At 36.1% G+C, this 24,220-nt stretch overlaps 1 protein-coding gene across 1 annotated transcript; it reads left to right on the forward strand.

The window, feature by feature from the left end:
- The first annotated feature begins 1,249 nt into the window (after nt 1-1,249).
- Nucleotides 1,250-19,835, forward strand: FRG1 (FSHD region gene 1). The gene is made up of 9 exons (XM_036894371.2): nt 1,250-1,534; nt 2,373-2,443; nt 8,520-8,645; nt 9,361-9,418; nt 11,011-11,125; nt 14,506-14,610; nt 17,807-17,898; nt 18,426-18,536; nt 19,735-19,835. Exons 1-9 carry the CDS (start codon nt 1,473-1,475, stop codon nt 19,769-19,771), a joined length of 777 nt encoding a protein of 258 aa, XP_036750266.1. The 5' UTR covers nt 1,250-1,472; the 3' UTR covers nt 19,772-19,835.
- Nucleotides 19,836-24,220: the final 4,385 nt, after the last annotated feature.

The raw sequence follows: 24,220 nt of genomic DNA on the forward strand, positions 1-24,220 counted from the left end.
CTCTGAGAACTCAGCACTGTTGTCTGCCAACATGGGGCCAGTCCTGCCTTTATTTGGGCATGTACTGGCACCCATTTCTGAAGTTCCTTGGTCACCTATAGCCATTTGCTCCTAGTCGACAATGCCTCACATTCCAAGACCTCCGCATCCCCCTGCAGTCCTCTGCTGGTTCACTCGTTCTGTCGGGACATTTGTAAGTCCCTCGCCAGCCAAGGTGTGAAGGAACGCTGGCTCCCCAGCCCAGAACTCACTGGCTGAGAGTGAAGGGATATAAGTCGGAGGCACTTCTCTCTGCCGATGTTGCTCTGTCTGTCCTGGGAGGTGTGCATGCAGCAGAGACTCAAAACACCAAGGTGGATATCCTCTGACCTTCCTTTATTTGTCCAGCCTTTATCATCTACCTAACCAAGCCCCAGGAGGAGGCCAGGGCCGGGTACCCTCTCTAAAGCAAACTCAGAGCATTCAAACATTTCCAGTAATTCAATGTGACAGGAACTGAGGAAACAGAGGCTAAGGGGTGGGAAAAGAGGTCAGATCTTCAACAGTTTATTAAATGCGGCTATCAATTTCCTTCCAGAAAGCAGTAGACTTGCCTTTCCTAGATTTTACATGATAATCAGCTATTCCTTTCTAAAAATCACTTGGGAAGCACTGGAGAAGATGGTTTGGAAGGGGGAGAAATTGCCGTCAGGGAGGCGAATCACAAAACTGGCGGAAGAAGCTAAGCTAGCCGGCACGAGGAAGATTCAGGAGATTCTGGCAATGAAGGCCTCTCTCAAGACCCATCCGACACAGGGAGCCTTCTCTGATTCCATTAGTTTTCCACGCAACCTCCACCCAAATTCCTACAGCGCTTGTGAAATGGGCCCAACGTTGGCACTTATTATCTTTTGCTTTATGCCTTAATTGTGTCCTGTGCCTTACGCCAGGCTCCCTAGTTAAAACAATACAATAGTTTATGGAACTGAAATGGCTAGTAAAGTCATCCAAAGCCAGCTAATGCACTCGACCCCGCCGTAGCTGAACGCGGAGGCCTGACTGAGTCAGTTCACCCTCGGGCCACCACATTGTCGCCTAGGCCCCCGTCCCCAGCCGGAGCTGTCTGCAGAGGGCTCGAGATGCCAAGCACGGCTGCTGCTCCCGCCGCGTCCAGCAGAGGGCGCGTCGCCTAGGTCAGGGAGGCCCTACAGAGACACTGAACGCTGATGGATTTGGGCCTCTGCAGGTGCCGTAGCGCCAGGCAGTAAACAGGAAGTAGGTCTCTCTCTCTATTTGGGACTCAGTGTTCGGGGGAAGGAGATCGTGGATTCAGGGCGGCCCGGTCACCTCCTGCCGTTGCGCGCGCCTCCAAGGAGGCCGAGTTCCGAGTCCACCTCTGCGCCTTCCCCGCGCGTGCCGGCCCCAGACGAGGTGTTCCGTCCCGAGCCGACCCCCGCCTCGCCCGCCCGCCTGCCCGCCGGGTTGCCGGCGCCATGGCCGAGTACTCCTACGTCAAGTCCACCAAACTCGTGCTCAAAGGAACCAGGGCTCAGAGGTGAGGCTGCTGTTTCCTGCCCTCCGCCCCCCGCCGCGAGTCTCCGGGGCCCTGTGGGTCGGACCCCAGCCCCGGCCCGGCCCCTTGTCCCGGGGCGCAGAGGCTGCGCCGGGTTTGGTGTAAGATTTTGTTCATCCACCCATCAGGTGATGGACATTTAGATTGTTTCTACGTTTTGCTGTTAAGAGTGACGCTGCTGTGAATATTCTTTTACAAGTTTTTGTGTGAACATAAGTGTTCTTTTGGGGGGAGTGTCTACGTAGAAGTAGAATTATTAGGTCACATGATGTGTGTTTTAACTTTTTGAGGGAACTTTTAACGTTTTCTTTTCCATAGCGGCTGTACCATTTTACATTCTCACCGGCAACATATGATTGGTGTTAGCTCATCATCACTTTAAGAGTTGGGTCAGGGGACTCTCTTGTCCCCTTCTGGCCTGAGCCGGGAGCTCTGTTCTCTCGCTTTCTCACTAAATAAAAGCCTGCCTTGCTCTCCTAAAAAATAATAATAATAAGAGTTGGGTCAGTTATTATAGGAGGGGAAACGGGCTCACAGAGAGATTTAAGTAAAATTTCCAAAAATCATAGAGCTTAGAAGTGACAGTTTCAGGGTTTGAAAAGACAGCCTGGCTCCAGAGTCCGTTCTCTTAATTTTAACACAGTATGTACAGATCAGAAATGCTTCTCAATGTGAGAGGTAAGAGGGTATGTTAATATAAATCATTGTAAATCCATGATTTATAAGTCAACGTACAGCTTAAATACTCTTCTGAGATCCCCCTAGTGATATTTCACGTGCAAGTCAATATATCTAAATCCATCTTTATTATCTCCTGTAGTAAGAAGAAAAAAAGCAAAGAGAAGAAGAGGAAAAGAGAAGAAGAGGAAGAAACTCAACTTGACATTGTTGGTAAGTCAGTTTTCTATACTTGGTTCTGAGAAGAGTTAACATTGGTTAAGATCCCTTTTAAAATACTTTCTTAACTGGGGTAAGTAGTAAAAAGTTAAAAGTGGAAGGAATTTATGACCTATTCATGTTTGTCTTAAAGTGCTCAAATATTGTTTACCGTTGTCAGTTCCTTCTGTTCTCTAGCACAGTAAATGCTGCTGCCTTTTCTTCATTGTCAGGAACAAAACACAGGAGAGAAAATGTAGCCCTCTGATTCAGCAGGGATTCTGATAGATAATTTTAAAGGCCGGATACAGATAAATATTACTTAACAAAATGTATTTTACTTTGGTTATTTTCTTTGAGCATGTATGCATTTTAATTGTAGAAGCCCGTGATTTGTGTGGCTCTAAAGGAAATATAATTATTTACTTCATAGTAAAAATAATTACTTTGTGTACTGTGAAATAAATGAAAATTTTAGACAGAGGTAGCCTGTAAATGCTACCAGAAATACACTGACTTAAACACTCTTAACCAGCCTGTTTACTATTTAGTGACAGAGAAACCATCCTCTCTGTTACTATCCTTTCCACACCTATACTTTAAAGCAATTTTTTTTTCTTTTTTAATACCTGGCAAATTGCATTTTGAAACTTGATATTATGGCTCCTTCACACTTTATATGAATGGTATAAAGCTAATACTCTAGAAAACCTTACTTTTTTTTTTTAACAGCAAATCAATTCCAAAATTATGGTAAGTATCCTGGTTAGCTATATAGGCACAGAATTGCTGTGTCAAATGACATGTGAATATTTAACTATATAAGAAATTATAAAGAAATTTTCTAAAGTGGTTGTACCATTTTATACTCCCACCAAGAAAGCATTAAAATTCTGTCATGTCTTTTCTCCAAGTCTCTGTTTTGACTTTTCATGTGTTTTATGGTATTTCTTTGATAAGCAGAAGTTTTCAATTTTTGTAATTGATATAATTGATGTATAACATTGTATTAGTTTTAGGTGTGCAATATAATGATATGATATATGTATATAGAAGTTTTTAGCTTTTATAAAGCCCAATTTATTTTTTTCTATTTTTGCTACCACCTTATTTCTCCGATTTAAATACTTACCCCGAGGTCCCAAAGATATCCTTTCAACATTTTCTAGAAGAGCTTTCATAGTTTTAGCTTTTACAGTAGTAGATCTGTGATCTATGATCCATCTCAGATTAATTTTTGGTATATGTGAAGTAGGTAGAGTCAAGGTTCTTTTTTTCTTTCTCCTCATATTGCTGCCCAGTTGTTCTAGCCTCACTGGTGAACAGACTTTCCTTTCCCCGTTAAACTGCTTTGGTGTCTGCAATATAGTGAGTTACAAGAAGTATATATGTGGTCATGCAGATGATCTAAATATCTCTCAGGTACACTGGGACTTCACAGTTCCTGAAAACACTTCAGAGCCCTAAAGATGAATGGGTGTCTTGTACAATAATGAGAGACTCTTGCACCCCACGCAAGGGTGAAGGCTGGAGGTTGACTCAGCAGGTAGCCAGTGGTTTAATCAGTCATGGCTGTGCCACGAAGCCCTCACAGAAACCCCTTGAGAAGAGCGTTTTGCTCTCCCTTTTGCACCCCACTCCCCTTCTGAGAGAACTTCCACTTTTGGGGAACTCGGATGCTTCCATGTGCCACCAGGCAGGCTGATGATGTCAGAATTGGGTTGAATTCTCAGACACCCTCCTGGCGCTGGAGAATTGTTGGTGTCGTGATGGGAAAACCCCTCCCACACAACACACACCCTGGACTCGGGATCTGTGAACCCTAGAGGAGTGTCTTTGTCAAAAACATACTGACTTTATATGTGCTGGTCTATTTCTGGACTCTGTTCCATCAGTTTGTCTATTGTTCCATTGATGTATTTGTCTTAACTCTCATTTCATTAATCTTGAAATCAGATAGTGTGAGCCCTCCAACTTTATACTTCTTTTATAAGGTTGTTTTGACTATTCTAGATTCTTTGCATTTCCATATGAATTTTATAGTCAGCTTATTACAGTCTACAATAAATCCTGTTGGATTTCCTGGGGAAATTGTATTGAATTTAGGTAATTTAGGAAGAGTCAACATCTTAACATTGACTCGATAATTTGCAGTTTTCAGTGTAGCAGTCTTGCAAGTCTTTTAAAATTCTTAATGATTTATAATTTTACAGTACTGTAAGTAGAAATTAAAATTTTTTTCCAGTTATTTATTGTTAGGATAAGGTATATAATTGATGTTTGTATATTGACTGTGTTGCCTGAGACCTCATTAAATTCATTTATTAGTTCTAGTGTTTCTATTTGTTTATGTAGAAAACTGAGAAATCTATAAACTGTTCACTGTGAATTTGGTTTTACTTCTTCCTTTCCAATCTTTGTGTTTTTATCTCTTTTCTATTTCTTATTGCATTGGCCAGGACTTCTATAATGTTGACAGAAATGGTAAGAGCAGATATAATGGTCTTATTCCCAATCTTAGGCAGAAAGCTTTTTATAGTACAGTATAAGATGTTAGCTATAGGATTTTGTAGATAACCCTTTGTCAAAATGAAGATGTTTCCTTTTAAACTTAGTTTCCTGGGAGTTTTTATTGTAAAGGGTGGTTTTTTTCCTATCTAATCATTTTTTCTGCATCATTGAAATGATTACATGGCTTTCTCCATTTAATCTGCCAGTGAATTACACTGGTTTCATTTTCAGTTCTTAAGCTGATTTGTATATAGTACTAGGTAAGACCTATCATCATTTAAGCTAAAATTTTACTAATCTTTTTTTATTAGTAATGGAAAGCCTGCCCTATTTAAATGTATAGAAACTTCTGTGCAGTGTGGTTAATTTAATTACTAAAACTTCTAATTATGGAAATTCTAATTCATAAGTAGAGCGAAGAATACAATAAGTCTCCCATACATCCATGCCTCCAGCATTAGCAATTATCAATATTTTACCAGTCTTGTTTCATTTACACATATCCATGCTGTGAGATAATACCCCACATACAATTTTTTCTGGAGAATTAAAGTAAATCGCAGATATTGTGTCATTTTACCCATATATGTATATGTGCATTTCTTATAAAGTCAGTCTCTCTCCTTCCTTCTGTTTTGCTCTTTATTTTAATATATAACACTATATCATTATAAGACCTAACAAAATTAACAATCTTTAATATCATCTGATATGCTGTTAATGATTGACATATTTCTATTTTAGCTAAAGTATAATTTAGGTTCACCTTCAACAGTGAAAAAGTCATAGCTTTTCCTCTAAGGTGGAGAACAAGACAAGGATGCCTGCTCTTGCCATTTTTATTCAACATGGTATTGGAAGTCCTAGCCAGAGCAATTAGGCAAGAAAAAGAAATAAAAGGTATCTAAATCAGAAAGGAAATACAGATTTGCCTCTTTGTAGATGACATGATATATGTAGAAAACCCTAAAGACTGCCCGAAACTGTTAGAATAAGCATATTCAGTTAAGTTGCAGAATACAAAATCAACATACAAAAATCTGTTGTGTTTCTATTCATTAATAAGCACTAGCAAAAAAAATTAAGAAAACAATCCCATTTATTAATCTATTTGATCCAATTGCATTAGAAAGAATAAAATACCTAGCAATAAATTTAACCAAGGAGTTCAAAAATCTATATACTGAAAACTGTAAAACATTGATGAAAGACATTGAAGGAGACACATATAAATAGGTATTCCACTCTCATGAGTTAGAAAAATTAATATTGTTAAAAAGTCCATACTATTCCAAAGCAATCTACTGATTCAGTGCAATCCCAATAAAAATTCTAGTGGTATCACAAAATAGAATAAATAATTCTAAAATTTGTGTGGAACTAAAAAGACCCCCAAGTAGCCAATGCAATCTTGAGGAAGAACAAATGGGAGGCATCATGCTCTTTGATTTTAAACTATGTTACAAAGCTGTAGTGATGAAAACAGTATGTTATTGGCATAAAAACACATCAATCATGGAAGAGAAAAGAGATCCCAGAAATAAACATATGGATATATGGTCAGTTAATTTATGACCAAGGAGCCAAGAATATACAAAGAGGAAAGTACATTCTCTTCAATAAACAGTGTTGGGAAAACTGGACCACTGTCCTTTACCATACACAAAAATCAGCCCAAAATGGATTACAGACTTGAAAGACCTGGAACCATAGCACTCCTAGAAGAAATCAGGTGATAAGCTTCTTGACATCAGTCTTGGTGAAAGTTTTTTGGATTTGATAACAAAAGAAAAAATAAGTGGGACTATGTCAAACTGAAAAGCTTCTACATAGCAAAGAAAACCATCAACAAAAATGAAAAGGCAACCTACTAAATGAGATTAAATACATGCAAGTCATATATCTGACAAGGGAGTGATATCCAAAATATATAAAGAACTCCTACAACTCATTAGAAAACCAGATAATATGATTGAAGAATGGGCAGATATTTCTCCAGAGAAGACATACAGATGGCCAACAGGTACATGAAAAGGTGCCAGTTTCACTAATTATCAGGAAAATGCCAATCAAAACCATAATGAGATATTATCTCATACCTGTTAGAATGGCTATTATCAAAAAGACAAGAAATAACAAGTGTTGGTGAGGATGTGGAGAAAAGGAAACTCTTACACATTTTTAGTGGGAATGTATATTGGTGCAACCACTGTGGAAAACAATATCATGGTTCCTCAAAAAAAAAAAAAAGAACTACCATATAATCCAGCAATTCAACTTCTGGGTGTTTATCTGAAGGAAAAGAAAACACTAACTTGAAAAAACATATGTACCTCCATGTTCATTGCAGCATCATTTATAGTAGTGAAGATGTGGAAGTAACCTAAGTAACCATCCAAAGAATGAATGAAATAGATAAGGAAAACGTGTATACATATATAATGGAATATTACTCAGCCATAAAAATGAATGAAATCTTGCCATTTGTGACAACACAGATGGACCTTGAGCATGGATATTATGCTACATAGAGTAAGTCAGAGAGAGGCAAATGCTATATGGTCTTACTTATATGTGGAATCATAAAAAACAAAAATAAAAACCCAACTCATCATACGGAGAACAGGTTAGTGGTTGCCAGGGGGAGGGGGTGGGGTGGACAAAATGGATGAAGGGGGTCAAAAGGTACAAACTTCTAATTATTAAATAAATAAGTCATGGGAAGTAATGTACAGCATCGTGACTGTATTTAATACTGAATTGTATATCTGAAAGTTGTTAGGAAATAGATCTTAAAAGTTCTCATCACAAGAAAAAATATGTTACTATGTGCGGTGATTCATGTTAACTGGACTTAATTGTGATCATTTCACAATGTACTAGTAACAAATCATTGTGTTGTACACCTGGAACTAATATATGTCAATTATAGTGCAATAAAGAAGTACAGTTTGGGAAAAGATCTGAGACCATTTTTTTCTGTTAAAATACAAACTTTTGCAAAACTGCTTAAATAATTAGACCCTGGAGTTTTACATTTGTTAGTGTACATAGACACAGTCTCTGCTCGTTTTGTTTCTAATCTAAAATCATAGTTATGAATACTATGCTAGGAAAGTCTTTCTGGAGGGATACCTGAGGAACAGGTTAAGGAAGTCAGTGCCTCGGGAAAGCAGTCACGGATGGATGGTGGCCGGAATGAGAGTGACTGACTGTTCTCTGTATATCATTTTGTCCTTTCACATGTACTACTATGTTATATTTTTAAAAGAACCTAACCTGACTGTTGGTGGTAATCATCTTCATCTGCACACACACGTACACACACATAAGTGCGTGTAAAACTGATGACTGCCGATAAGGTTCATGGACAGCATCAGAGTCACTTTCCTGATTTTGATACTGTGCTGTATCTATGCAGGATGTTGCCATTGGGAGAAAGCTAGTAAAAGATCTATGAAATCTCAGTATTATTTCTTGCAACTGCAAAATAAAAAGTTCTTAAAAATAAGTAGAGCAACAATAAGAATTTTGTGTCAAATCTAAAATATAAATTTAAAATACTGATTTTATTTTTTAGGAATCTGGTGGACAGTAACAAACTTAGGTGAAATTTCAGGAACCATAGCGATTGAAATGGATAAAGGAACCTACATACATGCCCTTGACAACGGACTTTTTACCCTGGGGGCTCCTCACAAAGAAGGTTTGTGTCTGAGAGAAACAGTGGAAGGCCACTTAATGTACATGTTTTATGATAGTCACTTAGGCCAAATTCTAACTATATTCCAAAGGAATGAGTCCACTGCATTTGACTACCAAATGTTGGCAACTCCCTCTTTCCAGTGTGAGCACTTGAAAACATTCCGTACAGTTCAGAAGAGTATCTTGTGGAAATCAAAAACGACATGAGTATTTGAAATAATAAGTGAAAAGAGGAAGAAAACCTGGTTGAGTTAAAGGTTTGATTCCTTTATTCTTTAGACCTTTTGCCAAAACTATCCTGAAGCACTGTTAACAGTTTAAAGTTTTCCCATTCTTCTTAGCCTACCAGAAGAGGCACTAAGGAGATAATTAAAAAATAAAAAGCAGTATCTTTTGGTCTGAATGGCCATCCCTTGAATAAATTAAAGCATTTAGTTTTTTATATATTAAATGATTATTAGTTTACTGTTTTAAAACACAAAGAGAAAATATCTTAGAAGTGATTAAATAAGCACCATTCTGAATTACTAGGTATGTAAAACTAAACACTGTACTTATAAGAAAAAGTAAATATGATACTATGAATACTGTATTACAGTTATATGGTATGATATACATTTAATTTTAAAACTACTTTTTTAAAACTTGAAGAATGTCTTTACATGTATATTTATAATGAATGTCAAAGTTATTTCAAAATGTTTTTTCTCTTATAGCTGATGAGGGCCCTAGTCCTCCAGAGCAGTTTACAGCTGTCAAATTGTCTGATTCCAGGTAAGCATGAACTGAACTATAATTAAAAATCTTTTTTTAAATTTCATTTCATTCATTGAAATATTCCAGTATCTAGCTAAAGTAAGCCTACACAGTAATTGTGATTTAAAAAGCAAAACAATTTTTAAGTGATATTTAAAAACTATAACATTATTTATATATCCAGTAAATATGTAGGTATTATTAAATTACATTTGCAATAACTATGTCTTTAAAAGAGAATTGAAGTTCCCGGTAAAAATGTACATTATGATTCGTATAATACTATGCTAGAGAAAATGAAAGTTAATAATGTCACAGACCAAATAAGACATGCATTAGAAAGATCATGGGAAGAAAACAGATGTAAGACAAAACCTGGTCTGATGTTGCTATGATATATAAACTCACTGGTCAGAAGCTGAGACAAACAGAAAGATAGAAGAAAGGAATATTGTTGATATCAACAGAGAATGTTACATAGTCATAAAGACCAAAAGAATATTTTGTTCACTATTTTTACTTTGGTTTATAAACTGACCTGTTTTATTCTCACAACGCAAAAGTACAGAGTGATACTTCGGGTAATAGATATAGACATTGAATTTCAGTATTCCAATAAGTGGCTACCTCAACATGATAATGATTTGTATTATCATTAACCTGTAAACAAGCATAAAGCCATTTCCCTGGCAGCGCAGGGGATTGGGAGACTACAAAATTAGAAATCATATTTTTTCTTGAAAAACATCACATTAAGATGATTGTTTTTATACCTACTTTCAATGGCCAACAAGTATGGTGAAAGACTTTTAAATAATAAAAGCAAAAGAAGAAAAAGGAAAAGCAACACAAACTTCTTTATAGTTGAAAACAAAATAGGCAAATGAGGAAAATATTTGCAACAACTTTAAGAGGCAAGGAGTTTTTGCTCTTCACAGGTATGTACAGTATTCATAACACTAAGAAAAACAGTAAGGCCTCAGTAGAAAAATGGACAAAAAGATAATTTTAAAAACTAAAAACTTAAAGAAGTATAAATATCACTAATTAAAAAGCAAATTAAATAGGATACTATTTCCATCATATCAGATTTTTTTAAAGGCACAGTGTTAACAAATCTATGGTAAAAACTTCCCTATTTGAGGTAAGAATGTAAGTTGATAAAAATTTTTTCTGCAAAGCAGTTTGACAGCATGTATAGGACCCTTAAAGTTGGTACCCTCTAATATATAGTGATTTCCCTTCTAGGTATCTCTTCTAATGATAAATCAACAATTTTATGTACAGAAAAGATAACCACCAGCCCTACTTATAACAGAAAAAATAAATTTTGATTACTGTAATAGAACATTATATATCTACCAACAGTAGTAATGTGAAGAATAATTAATTTGGAAAATGTTTGCTATACAAGATATATAATGCTTGCATTAAAAAACAAAATAAAAATGTATATACAGAACTGTATCATCCATTATGGTAGCGGGTAGCCACATGTGGCATTGAACATTTGGACTGTGGCTAGTCTGAATTTTTATACGCACACATTTTTCTGTTCCATATTTAATTTTCTCTCAGTTTTCAACATTACCTATTTTATTCCTCTGAAGAATTGCCCTGAAATCTGGCTATGGAAAATACCTTGGCGTGAATTCAGACGGACTTGTTGTCGGACGTTCAGATGCCATCGGACCGAGAGAACAATGGGAACCGGTCTTCCAAGATGTAAGTGCTAATACAGTTTATAAAAGCTCTTGTCAATGTTAGAGAAAGTCTTTGACAGTAAAGGAGAGCATTTATTCTAAAGAAAGACAAGTTGAGTGTAATAATACATTAAGTTTAAAAATAAAATGAATTCCTAGCCTAAAAAGATCTCAAAAAATAGTGCAATCTAGCAAAAGAAACAGCAAAGTGAAAGACCATCTACAGAATGGGAAAAAAATATTTGCAAACTATGTATCTGAAAAGTGGTTAATACCAAAATACATAAAGAACTCATACGATTCAACAGCAAAAAAATCCAAATAATCCAGTTAAAAAAATGGGCAAAAGACCTGATGTTTTTCCAAAGAAGACAATACGAAAGGCCAGTAAGCATATGAAGAGATGCTCGACATCACTAGTCATTAGGAAAATGCAAATAAAAACTACAGTGAGATATCAAGCCTGTCAGAATGGCAGTCATCAAAAAGATGAGATAAATGCTGGCATGGACGTGAGAAAGGGATCCCGGTAACAGTATTGATGGGATTATAAATTGGTGCTAGACTGTATGGAGTTTCTCAAAAATTTAGAAGTAGAACTACCGTATCGCCCAACAGTCCACATCTGAGAATATATCGAAAGGAAACAAAAATACTAACTTGAAAAGTTATCTGCACTCCCCTGTTCAGAGCAGCAGCATTATTCACAATAGCCAGGACAGAGAAACAACCTATGTCTGTCAGTAAATGAACAGATAAAGAAAATGTGGTGTGTGTATACAATGGAATATTATTCAGACGTAAAAAACAGGAATCCTGCAGTTTGTGACAACAGGAATGGACCTTGAGGGCATTATGCTAAGAGAAAGGCAAATACTGGATGACCTTCCTTATATGTGGAATCCACAAAAAATAAAACCCAACACAGAAAAAGGGATCAGATTTGTGATTACCAGAGGTGGAGGGGGAATTTGGAGGAAGGTGGTCAAAAGGTACAAACTGAGAGTTACAGATAAATAAGTACTGTGGATGTGATGTACAACATGAGGACCATAGTCAGCACTGCCATGTGATGTATGTGAAAGTTCTCTAAGAGTTATCACAAGCAAAAGAGGTTTTTTGCTTTCCCTTTCTATTGTTTCTGTGTGAAATGATAGACTCTTAAGTAAACATTACAGCAGTCATATCATGGTGTACATATGTCAAGCTATTATGCTGTCTGTACACCTTAAACTTACATAGTAACGTTATGTCAATTATGTCTTATAAAACTAGGGGGGAAAATAGTGCAGCAAAAATAGCAGTAGTATTTTCACCCACCATCACTTCTGTTCACTGTTGGTGCTTGAATTTGGTTCTCTTATTTTTCATTAAACATCCAGGACTCTTCACAGGATGGCCAGTTTTACATCTTGAGGCAGGAAAACAGAATAGTTCAGGAATATCTTCTTAGCAGAAATTATGGATGCCTTCAAAAATGTTATGGACTTGTGGTTAAGAGGACAATGGAGCAACCTTAGGGGATGGCCAGGTTGTGACAATTTGTGCATAAAAAAACAATTGTAAAAGGGTTCATTGAAATTTATTCTGTAATGTCTTTGAGTTCATAATGAAGTGCAAAGAGAAAAACAAATAACATACAAAAAGTTTTAGCAAAAGGATGATGATAATATATTTTTATTAATTTTAGTAAGTAGGCCGTTTGCAGTGTATGGATATTTTGTTTTAAGTCTTTATCTGATACTCAGAATGCAAAAGTTCCTTTTTCTATTTGTGTAAGCAGGAAAGAGTGAAAAAAAATACAGGAGAGCTGAACAGTCTCCCAAAGTAGATACCGTATGAAGAACAGCAAGGGTTGGTGGGCACCAAATAGAAGAGGAATTCAGTAGTTGTGTACCACCCATGGTGGTGTGCAATAATCAACTCAAAATGGGACCCAGCAGTATTTTCTAAGATGATAAATTAATCAAGCAACCCCCCAAAAGAGGTAATTACTCAGACTCATTCCCTCTTTCCCTAGGATGAAATCTCTGGGTCAGTAATTTTCAAACTTCTTTTTACCCCGTTAAGTGAAAAAACATTTTTGCATCGAAGTCCAATACACACATATGTATAACTGAAGCAGAGTACTAAAGAGTACTGTTTACCTCCCTGTTGTACACTTCAATGTTTTCTGTTTTACCCCTTTTTCTATGTCCTTTTTTTTTTTCAGTACTGGTCAGGATCCACTAAATTGATTTCGTGAACCACTTCTGGGTTGCAACCCCCTTCTAGATGATCTTACTAATATAAGAGATACCTTATAATAAAAATTCTATCAACAGAAAAGGCCACTATATCATAAGGCCAGGAAAATGAGTCAGAAACTACTACTCAAACAAAACTTAAGGCAAATTCATTTCACTTTTTTGTGGAGAAAGACACTAAGTTTTAAAAATTTAAATTTGAAAGAGAGAGAGATTTGAAAGTCCCTGATGTAATAAGTGAAATTTCATTGGAGAAGAAACTCAGCCAAAAAGAAGCAGCACGGGTTTAAATTGTCTTGTCCTCTACAGCCATATCCAAGGTGACGAAGTCATTGAGATGATGGAAAATCCAGCCCTTACCTTGTCAAATAAGAAATCAAATTCATGTTATTAGCACTTCAGTAACTGGATATAATAGGAGGTTATTAATATATTTTATAATGATTGTGAATGGTTTTTCTGATGTTTAAGGTGTTCAAAATTTCCAAAAAAATCAGCCATATACAAGTTATAATTAAACCTTATATTTGTTAAGGGAACTTAAATAATCAAATTTATAATTTAGGTTTATGTATACAAGAAAATTAATTTTCAAAGTTCTTTTAGAATCAGTTTAAGACATTGAGCATTAAGTAACTAAAGAGTATTAGTATGTCTTTCTACATAGAAAAGTCCCTCAGACATTAATTCTTAAAGTTCTGAGCAATAAATTCAAAGGCCCCAAAGGGTAACTTTTCCATATTTTTATATTTTCTAATTAGGGAGAAAATTTTTACTTAAAACACAGTTGTTTGAGTAAATTCTCATGCATCATGTTACAATTTTTTTAGTCTTTAAAGCTAGTTTTTTTCAAGCTGAACTAAATCAGTTAAATCCTCAATAGATCTTTGAGGCCAAAGGAAGCAATTCTATTTGATCTTATTAGAATTTAGTCCTACTAATAGAATATGCAAGAAATATTTGTTGTCATTATCTTTGAGTAGTAAGACTATAAGTGATTTTGGTTTTCTTTTCTATATTTTTTTTATTTTCCATGTTTTCTCCAAATTCCTTTTCCTGATTTCTTTAAACCATGGGAATATTAATTTAGTCTGGAGACTTAAGAATCCTTTTGTAGGTATTGTCATAACAATTTTTGTTATTTTGTTTTATATAGGGGAAAATGGCTTTACTGGCCTCAAATAGCTGCTTTATTAGATGCAATGAAGCAGGCGATATAGAAGCTAAAAGTAAAACGGCAGGAGAAGAAGAAATGATAAAGGTAATCTTGACTGTAAACTAACACATATCACATATGATGTGCTTACAGCTCTTTAAAATGTTGAATAATCATTTATCATCACTCTTTAAGATTTAATTCGTAGCCTTTTATACTATGCTCCAAATAATCTTTGTTTTTAACAAAAATCCCATAATTGCTATTTTGTTTGTACCATGTGAAAGAGAAATGATGATTACATCTAAGAGCTACCTTGCTTTTATTTCCATGTATTAGTATCTTTTTCTAAGTAGTTCCATATGCCTTTTAGGCCTGCCTTTTTTTTTTTCTTGCCTGAATTTTAAATTTTTATTTTTAAATAGATTATATGTTCATATGGTTCAAAATTTTAAAAATATAAACATATAAGGACATATGTCTCCCATCCTTTATAACCCTCTATATTTATAAATAGTTTCTTTATAAAAATATGAATGTTTTTAATTTTCTGCACTAAAGTTATCCTCTGTATATGCTCTTTTAGACCCTGATCTTTTTTCCTTAACATTGTATCTTGGAGATTTTTCTCTTGTTATCATGTAGAAAGTTTTCTCTCTCTCTCTTTTTTTGTAACAGCTACACAATACTCCATTTTAGGGTTGTTCCATAATGTATTTAATCAATTCTCTATAAATGGAAATTTAGGTTATTTCTAGTCTTTTGCTCTTGCAATACTGCAGAACATAACTTTGAATGTGCATCATTTTGTAGGGATGCAAGTATATCTGAGGCTGTATTTCCAGAAGCAGATTTACAGGGTCAGTGGGTATATGCATCTGTAATTGTTAGATACTGCCAAATTGCCCTTCCCGGGGGTTATACTAACTTATGCTCCCCCCAGCATGTACCAGAGAAGGTTACTAGGTTGTTTGGATTTTAATACTTGAGCATCTGTGTTGCTAGTAACTGTATAAAATACATGAAAGTCAGCAGAACTCAGGGCTTTAGCCCTCAAATTCTGAATCTTTTTGATGAATAAATAACTACTGCCTTCTTGATGCATTAGTTTTCTTCTTGGCATTCCACCCCAGTACTGAGCATTCTCAACCTTGTCTCTGCTGGGAATTCACAGGTTCCAGCCAGTCTGATCCAAATTCCCTGTGTGTCATGCAGGAGGGAAGGCTGGAGAGAAAGGCTCAAAGAAACAGAGGGGAAAACGCCTTGTCAAAGTGGCCTTAATCCTTATAAATAAAGCATACAATTCCACCCTAAATTTTTCTCTGCTACCAGCATAATTGAAAAACATCTATGAAGTATCTGCACATGCTTAGTGTTAAATTCCGTTATCATATATTTGATTTTACTTTTTTTAAGTTCTCAATTTTCATAGTACTCAGTTTTATAGTCTTTTAGTATCTTTTTACTTTGAAAAATATTGCTAATTTTTTTTAACAAGAATGATAGTGTCAACTCTTCATCTGGAATTGATTGATGGAAAAAGGGATACTACTCCAGACAGCACAGGAGTTAGACATTTCAGTATATCTTCCATAGTTTGCTGAAAAGGCATTTTCACTGCCAAAATCTCAAATAATTTCAATCTGTAATTTAGATATTCTTTTACTACATTTTGAAGTGTCAGTCATACCGTTTTTTGTTACATAAGCAAAACTAAAGCGGTTAACCACAGGCACTCGGCTGCAAGCAGCATGTGCACTGGCTTCTCAATCTTCGTAAAGTCCTGTAGGGCACTATTATTATCTTAACTTTACAGAGAGGGAAACAACCTTTGACCCTTCTTATATATTTACCGGTTTTGATGAGTCATGAAAGCACAGATACACAGCCAGTTACCATAGGGACAGATATGCGTGCCCAGCTCAGTTGACTCCAGAAACTACTCAGACATTGCATATCACACAGCTTCTCAGGAAACAGGGTAATTTGATCCTACTGTATTACTTTGAGGCCAAAATTAAATTAAATTGTTGTCTAATTGTTCAGCAGGATCTGATCTATAAACTTTTTCAAATAATTTTACAAAATGCTGGTGGATTTCTGGCTTAACTATTTTATTTTTATTTATATTAAATTTTATTGTATCATATTTAAATTATTTTTATCTGGATTACATTATAAAAATATGATTGTTGAAGACAGACAATGCAAATATATGTGCAGTACTTTGCACTTGTGCGGAAAAAGTAACCACTATGCTTTCTTTCTCGTCAATTATAGCCGTTTTTATACGAAGTACCTGTCAAATTTCCCTGGGTCAGTTTGGATAGTCAGTACCTGGAATCTCTGAGCAATGGTAACCCAGGACTCTTTCCACCTTGCCTTTCACATTGCAGGCTGTGTTAGCCTGTGTCAGCCATCCGCCTTTACGGCGTGGCCTTACCTACCAGAACATAATCCCTCCTACCAAAGTAGTATTGTGTCTCAGGCCTGACCAGGAATTTCCCCATGTCTTCTGAGACCCATCTAGCCAAAAGTGTTACAAATTGGCACATTCGTTATTGGTCACCACATTCTAAGCAGTCTTGGAATTGGACTCTGAGCCACAGAGATCACTTTGGAGAGAAGGGTCTTTGGGGATGCAATTGGCAGATATACAGCCCTGAATTCTGTCACTTTCTTGCCCTGTTCAGTTGATCCTAATTGTAATATATATATTATATATAATATAATATATATATATTTATAAATTAATTTATGGCATATGATAGTAAAAATCTGTCAAAATTTATGAGGATATAAGGAATATTTAAAAGGGGTGGATTCCAATTAGGTAGAAACAAATTGTGTTATGTTCAGAGTCTTAATGGATTGGGTAATAGCATATGCAAAGTAAACTACTATCTTAAACTGACAGTGTTATAAAAATAAGCATAATGTACAGGGATAATTTGATTCTACTGTATTGCTTTGAGGACAAAATTAAATTAGTTAAATTGTCTTATTGCTCAGCAGGATCTGATCTATAAACTGTTTTTCAAATAATTCTCTGTTAAGTGTTTCTAATGCAAGAGCTCTAGAGAAACATAAAAGAGTAATTATTTGTATGAACTGTATATATATATATATATATATATATATAAACAAAAACATACATCTAGAACCTGTCTTTTTCTGCATCTGATTGCTAAGCTGTTTTCTTTTGCATAAGAAGTCACCTGGAAAGTTCTTATGTAATAAGTAAGTGGGGAAGGGGGAAGACAAATAGGTAACCCATTGGGTTCTCATCTCCAATATGCAGATCAGATCCTGTGCTGAAAGAGAAACTAAGAAAAAAGATGATATTCCAGAAGAAGACAAAGGAAATGTTAAACAGTGTGAAATCAACTATGTGTACGTATTCTTTTCTATTCTTTTCCTTTTAGACCTGCAGACTTGACAATGACATACTTCCCAAGGCACCTAAAGTAAAATATCTGAAGGACAAGAAGAGGCAGCATAATATAGACTCCAGGACAGCACCGAGCTGAATGCTTTTCTGTTCGCAAGGCTTTGATTTTCCTAATTATCCTGATGGCTTTCATAGCTAAGGTCACATGGGTTCACCATTCTCCCTGTTTGTCGATGGAATGGCTGTAACTGTCAGTACATAATGTCAGCCAAAAGCTGTTCCACAGCCAGGACACGGGACTCCGGCCCCCATGCCCTGGTATAATTGGGGCTTTGTGAAGTGACCCTAACACCTGCACCCTTGATATTGGAGCACTAAGGTCATCTTTATATTTAAAGAACTGTGTGTTATTAAAGAAATACAATTAGTTTTTTCTTAATGAAAAACTTTAAAAATATTTGTAAGCTCATCAATAAACATTTATAATTAAAGTTTGATATATTTTTCAAGAATGACATTTTCTTAACAGGAAGAAATTTCAGAGCTTCCAAGACCACAAACTTAAAATAAGTGGAGAAGACAGTAAAATACTTAAAAAGGCCCGGAAAGATGGATTTTTGCATGAAACACTTCTGGACAGGTAGGTATAGTTTTACTTCCAACAGTGTTCAGTAGCCAATAGAAGTGGCATATATAAAACCAATGTTCTTTTGAACTATAATGGTTTTCAAATTTTTGTCTTTATTTCTGATTTGTGAATGTGGTGATATTACCTAATAAAGACATAAGTCTGGGAAGATATCATCAAGAACATCTAAAAATAACCAGATTCCAAGTACCTACCTATTTTGTTGTAAGAAATTCAGATTTGACTGAAAATACTTCATAAATTTATGATCATCTTTTTACAGCTATTAGAATCAGAGCCAGAAAGAAATAGTTTGACTAATTTCAAAATTCAATAGGTTCTATTAGAATACTACAGGTTTCTAAAAATCAGACAAAAATGATCACTCTAAAAATTACTAAGTATATAAAATTAAACAAAATTAAAGCACTTTTATTACTAAGTTGAATTTAGGGAAGTGTGCAGGATATTTATTCATCATAGCTCATTATTAATATTTACTTATTACTATTCTAATTAGGTAAATAATGACCTAGTTTCACAACTTTGAAAAATGGGTTGAGATGTTTAGTTGTGATCTTGCAACTATAAATCTAATAAATGTCAGATTAAGAGAGATTTTAGTGATATGCCACTCATTCAAGTCTTATGTTGCAGAAGTTATCCTAAATATTTCTTTACATTACTTGATAAAGACAGTGTTTTATCATACATTTCCTGTTAGCTAGTTGATCAAGTTGTTACTGAAATCAGTAAATGAAGTAAGAAGTTTTTCCAGCTGAGAAAATTAGCATGTGTCTAGTTCTAAGAAATCAAGAATAGGATATAAAAAATAATCAGGATATGGACTCAGAAGAAATGGAATAAGCTCCATGTCCTGGAACTTTCCTCACTTACAAAAATTACATTGCCATCCTTTTAAATAGTTCAGGGTGTGCTTAAATTCAGAGGCAATCAAAATTGCTACTGTGGATTGAAAAGGCCCTTAGGCAACATTTGTTAAAGATTAGGAAAAGACTTTCATAAGAATAGAATCCATTTAATAAAAAATTGAAAAGTAAAAATTTTAATTAAAACATGTTAATATAAATAGTGTGAAATTTATATTGAGAATCCAATATCTATGCATGGACTTGTTTATATTTAGTAGAAGTTGACTATATATGGTGTGTTTTACATAAATTAATTTTTATTGTCTTTGTTTAAACAGGAGAGCCAAATTGAAAGCTGATAGATACTGCAAATGACCATGATTTGTTTGTCTTCTGTTTTTTTCTGAATAAAATAATCAATGGAAGTGTTTTTACAGAATTATTGGGCTATTTTGGAATCATTGCTGAACTAGTAGCTAGTTTAACCAAGGTTTATCAAGCTTAATTGAGATTCTCCAAGGATGTGCTTTTAGTTAACTGCACTATTTCACGTGAGAATGAATCTTAGAGTACACATGTAAAGTGATGCAGAATTTATTTTCCTTTCTGGATCCCTGTTCTAAAGCATGAAGTGCTTCTGTATGAACCGATGTGTCTTGTGCAGTTTGTGGAATCTCTTACTGCTTTACAGTCTGACTTGGCTTTACTTGATTCAATACATGCTTACTCAGTACCTTTAAAAGGAGTTTAGAAATTCCCAGTCCAATCAGTCAGCAAGGCTTTGATTCTTTCTCTTAAATATTGCCCAAATCACACACAAGCCAAATAGCAGAACCAAGGGGTCTGGGCAGAGAGAGAGAAATCAGGTATCAGGCAGTGGGATGTGAACAGAAAACATTATCATAGAGTAAGCAGGCTTGGAACAGGATGAGAGCAAACTGGGGAAATTTCCTACTTAGGACAGTTTAGCCACAGTGGATATGTATGTAATGCCTTAATTCTCAGTCGTGGAGTGGAATGGAGCTATTGGTTCAAACACTAAGCATTGCTAAAGTCTGCTATGCTGTGACAGTTCATTCCTAGCCGGACTCTGAGTTCCTGAACACAGTACAGTTGACCCTTGAACATGGGTTTGACTATGAATCCACTTAGGCACAGACTTTTTTTTCAATGAACATATTAAAAAAAAATTGTGGAAATTTACAACCGTTTGGAACAACATTTTCTGTAGCTTTGTTTATTGTAAGAAGTATGATACATATAACATACAGTACAATGTTTTAATTGACTGTTATGTAATCATTAAGTCTTCTGGTCCACAGTTAAATTTGGAGGAGTCAAAAGTTATACACAAATTTTCGACTGAGCAGTGCCTCTAACCCCCACATTGTTCAAGGGTCAGCTTCGTCATGCATGTCATCTAACCCTGCGAGTATTCCATAATCAGGTTGCCTATCATCAGATGCATGGGCTTCACCACCAGAATTCTGCTTTAGAAGGACAGAGGTATCTGTTCACTTAGATTCCAGGGCCCAGCCAGGATTGAGGCCTCACCTACACTGCCAGACCCTGTCAAATTCTCAGCCTATATTCTATCTGTCACCAACTCTAGAGTTACATGGTCCCTCTGCGGCAAGGCTGCTAAGCCACCAATATCAGCTCCATAAAGGACACTTGCTGCAGGATCCAGTCCTGACGTGGCACCCCAGGTCCTATGAATCCATTTGATACTATTATTGTGGTCAATCTTATAGTTTCTTTTTCCCTGCTCTAATTCATTATAAGGGTTTCTGGGAGGTTGTTTCTGTTTTGGGGCAGAGGTATAAAAGCTACCTTAAAAATCCGTATCTACTAATTCCAGTTGGGTCATCTCGGGGTTGCCTTTTCATTTAAGTATGTATTTTTATATATCTGATAGGATTAGATTGTATCCTGGATATTATGAATAATACATTGTAGAAACTGACTTTTGTTTGGTTCCTCTGAAGAATTTTTATTTTTTTGTTTAGTAAGTAGTCAGTTGATCCCAAGCTCCAGATGCTGTCTCCCCTCTGGTGGGAAATAGCTGAAATCTCTTCATTTCTTTTTCATTTAGCTGGGCTGCTTGAAGTCTGCCCCAAGGACCTGGAGTTCAGAGATCAGTGAAAGATTTGGGCAGTGCGGCTCTCTCCTTTTCAGGATTTCCTCCTCACTGTCTAGATTCTTTGGTCACTCTGAACTCTGGCCTCTGCTTCCTCAATTAGTAAGAAATAAGGTTTCTATATAAATTTTCATTACTCTCAGTGGCACTGTCTGCGGCCTGCCCTAAGATGGAAAGATGTTAAAAATATGGTTCCCTTCTTACTAGAGTTAACCCCTCAGATTTCTGCATGCTTTTTTTCACTGTCCACTACCTTTAGATAACTTCTAATATATTTTGTGCAAATCTTGATATTCTGTGTGTGGGGGTTGGTCTAGAACAGGCTTCTCCACCTGACCTGCTCAAACTCTTACTAAGTTTCTTGCCTTCTCCTCGTCAAATTAAGGACCTGCCTGGGCTTTCCTAGATATGGATACAAAACTAACACCCTATAGAAACAAGTTGAAAAAGAAATCACTAAAATAAGTGACCACACCCACACATCTTAAAATAGGCCTGACTTCCTAAAATGGATTCATATCAGATGACCCAGTACCTACCCAAATACTGTGGAGTTCCTGGGCCATGTTGTGTGTAGATGCATTAGTGTAGACACTGATCAGTCCATGGCTTCAACTCACTCTTGGAGGAATTCTACTTATTCAGTTATTCTAAACTTTTATGACAGAAGAACATATTAAAATATGTGAGCTTAGTACCATATTTTATAACCAAATTATTGTGGCATGATAGCTTTCATAACTGGAATAAAAAACATCAAAAGTGACTCCATGATATTATTTTATGATATTGTCATACTAGGCTTACTGCAGATTACCTCCATTATAATTTTTTCACTCGTTGAAATCCATTTCATTTAATAAGATGAAAAAACAAAACAAAAAGAATAATTCCATACTTTTATTTCCCCTTTTCTCACCCACCTTACAGTTATTTAAAAGCACATATTTCCCTAAGGGAACTTGATGGTTTTAATGTTGGTCTTGCTTTATGGTATTTCCTGTATACTTTACCCCAGGAAAGTCTCTGGTACTATTTGGTGTATTTATACCACTGGGCTACTTTGTATCACTGAGGCTTACTCTCTTTGAGAAACTGTGTGCCTTCTTGCTTCTAGCCATGGCTTCCAACCCTGCCTCTTTGATGAATAGATTAGGGTATGTAGGTAATTATAAACTGAAACCTGCAGGGGTTTGTTTTTCTTACAGTGTATTGCAAATCTAATGAGGTTTTGCCGTCCAGCTCAGACTGCTGCTCAGAGACGGGGGGTGTAGTACTGCTTTATTATTAGCATTTATTTTTCCATCATGTGGTTTCCTAATTTTGGTCCTTAGATTCTAAGTGGAATCATAAGGAAGAGAACAAAGAAAACACATCTTTATTCATTTCAAAAGGTGGAAATGTAAACAGAAGTTGAGTCCAAGATAAAGAATCAAGTCATGACTTCTTAGTTCCTTAACTGTCACCTGACAAAACTAAGTTGTACAGCTGCAGTCAATCCTAGGGGAAAATAACATAGGGAAAAGCAATGTTGTAGCTTCTAATGGCATATCTATTCTTTTTATTATCCCTTATGCTTGTATGAGTACTATTCCATTTTCCTATGTTGCTGTTAGATATATTCTCCCAAGGATTTTTTTTTACTCGAAGAAACCCAAGGATATATCTAGATTCAGCAGAACTTAAGATAATAGTTTAGCAGCCACCAGCATTCATTCAATCTAAAGCTATCTGTTTATGTCAACCGGCTTTCTGAAGTGTGCCTTGTTTGGAAATGACCAGGGGACTCTGACCAACCTAAACTGCTCTACAGCGTCTTGCCCATAAAACCTCATTTAGATATCAGCTTCAAGCACAGTGGCAGGAACTGTTCAAAACCATCCCCAAAACACTGAATAAAATTAGAAAAGAAATTTCTCCAGTTGCCTACAGAAACTGCGCTTCCCTGCATGTTCCCTCTTCTTCATTTTTACCCAAATGGCCTCTGTGGAAGCCTCTGTATATCTCATCACTGCCTCTTCAACCTCTTCCACTTCTCTACCTGTGAGCCCTTTTTCCATGTTCCTCTTACTACTTATGGCCTCATTCCACACTACTGTGTTCTTTCCACAACATAGGAAAATGGGCAAAGACTTAAGCATTTAACAGAAGAATAAACCAGTTTCCAACAGACAAATTTCTTTGTGACTCCCCCAGGAAAATGCCCCTTCTGATTTTTTCCAGGCTGAATACAGCTCTCACTACAGTGCACCCAGAGTTAGAGAATTATATTCCGTGGCCCAAATACCAGTTCTGAAACTTCTCATTATCCCCACACATCAAATAAGGCTTTGAAGTACTCGCACCATCCATGCACATCTGCACTGCAGTCCTGAGTGGCTCTTCAGCCCCGTCCCTGACCCGCCGGAAGCTTGGCTTGCTGCGTTCGTATTCACTGAGTCTTGCACCCTCAGTTTCATTGACTTAGCATCCACCTATCATGACCTTTCATTCAGCTGCCGTAGAAAGTCTGTCTGCATGGCTGAGCTGATCTTTCACCCCACCTTAAGTTAACTATAGACCAGCTAGGTTAAACTTTTTTGCTTTTCTGACACCTTCTTCCTAGGTTGGAAATCCTCGTCTCTAACTCTCAGTGGTCCTCTGTGGGCATGGCTGTCCCTTTACCCAATGTACTTTTCATTTTT

This window comes from Manis pentadactyla, chromosome 7 (genome assembly GCF_030020395.1).
Source record: "Manis pentadactyla isolate mManPen7 chromosome 7, mManPen7.hap1, whole genome shotgun sequence".
Lineage (NCBI taxonomy): Eukaryota > Metazoa > Chordata > Mammalia > Pholidota > Manidae > Manis > Manis pentadactyla.

Bases quoted from the DNA above. Each gene is read 5' to 3' on its own strand.
- FRG1 (XM_036894371.2), top strand. From the start codon at position 1,473: ATGGCCGAGTACTCCTACGTCAAGTCCACCAAACTCGTGCTCAAAGGA. The intron at 17,899-18,425 runs GTACGTATTCTT...TTTTCTTAACAG, and splicing joins CAGTGTGAAATCAACTATGT to GAAGAAATTTCAGAGCTTCC. The intron at 18,537-19,734 runs GTAGGTATAGTT...TTGTTTAAACAG, and splicing joins CATGAAACACTTCTGGACAG to GAGAGCCAAATTGAAAGCTG.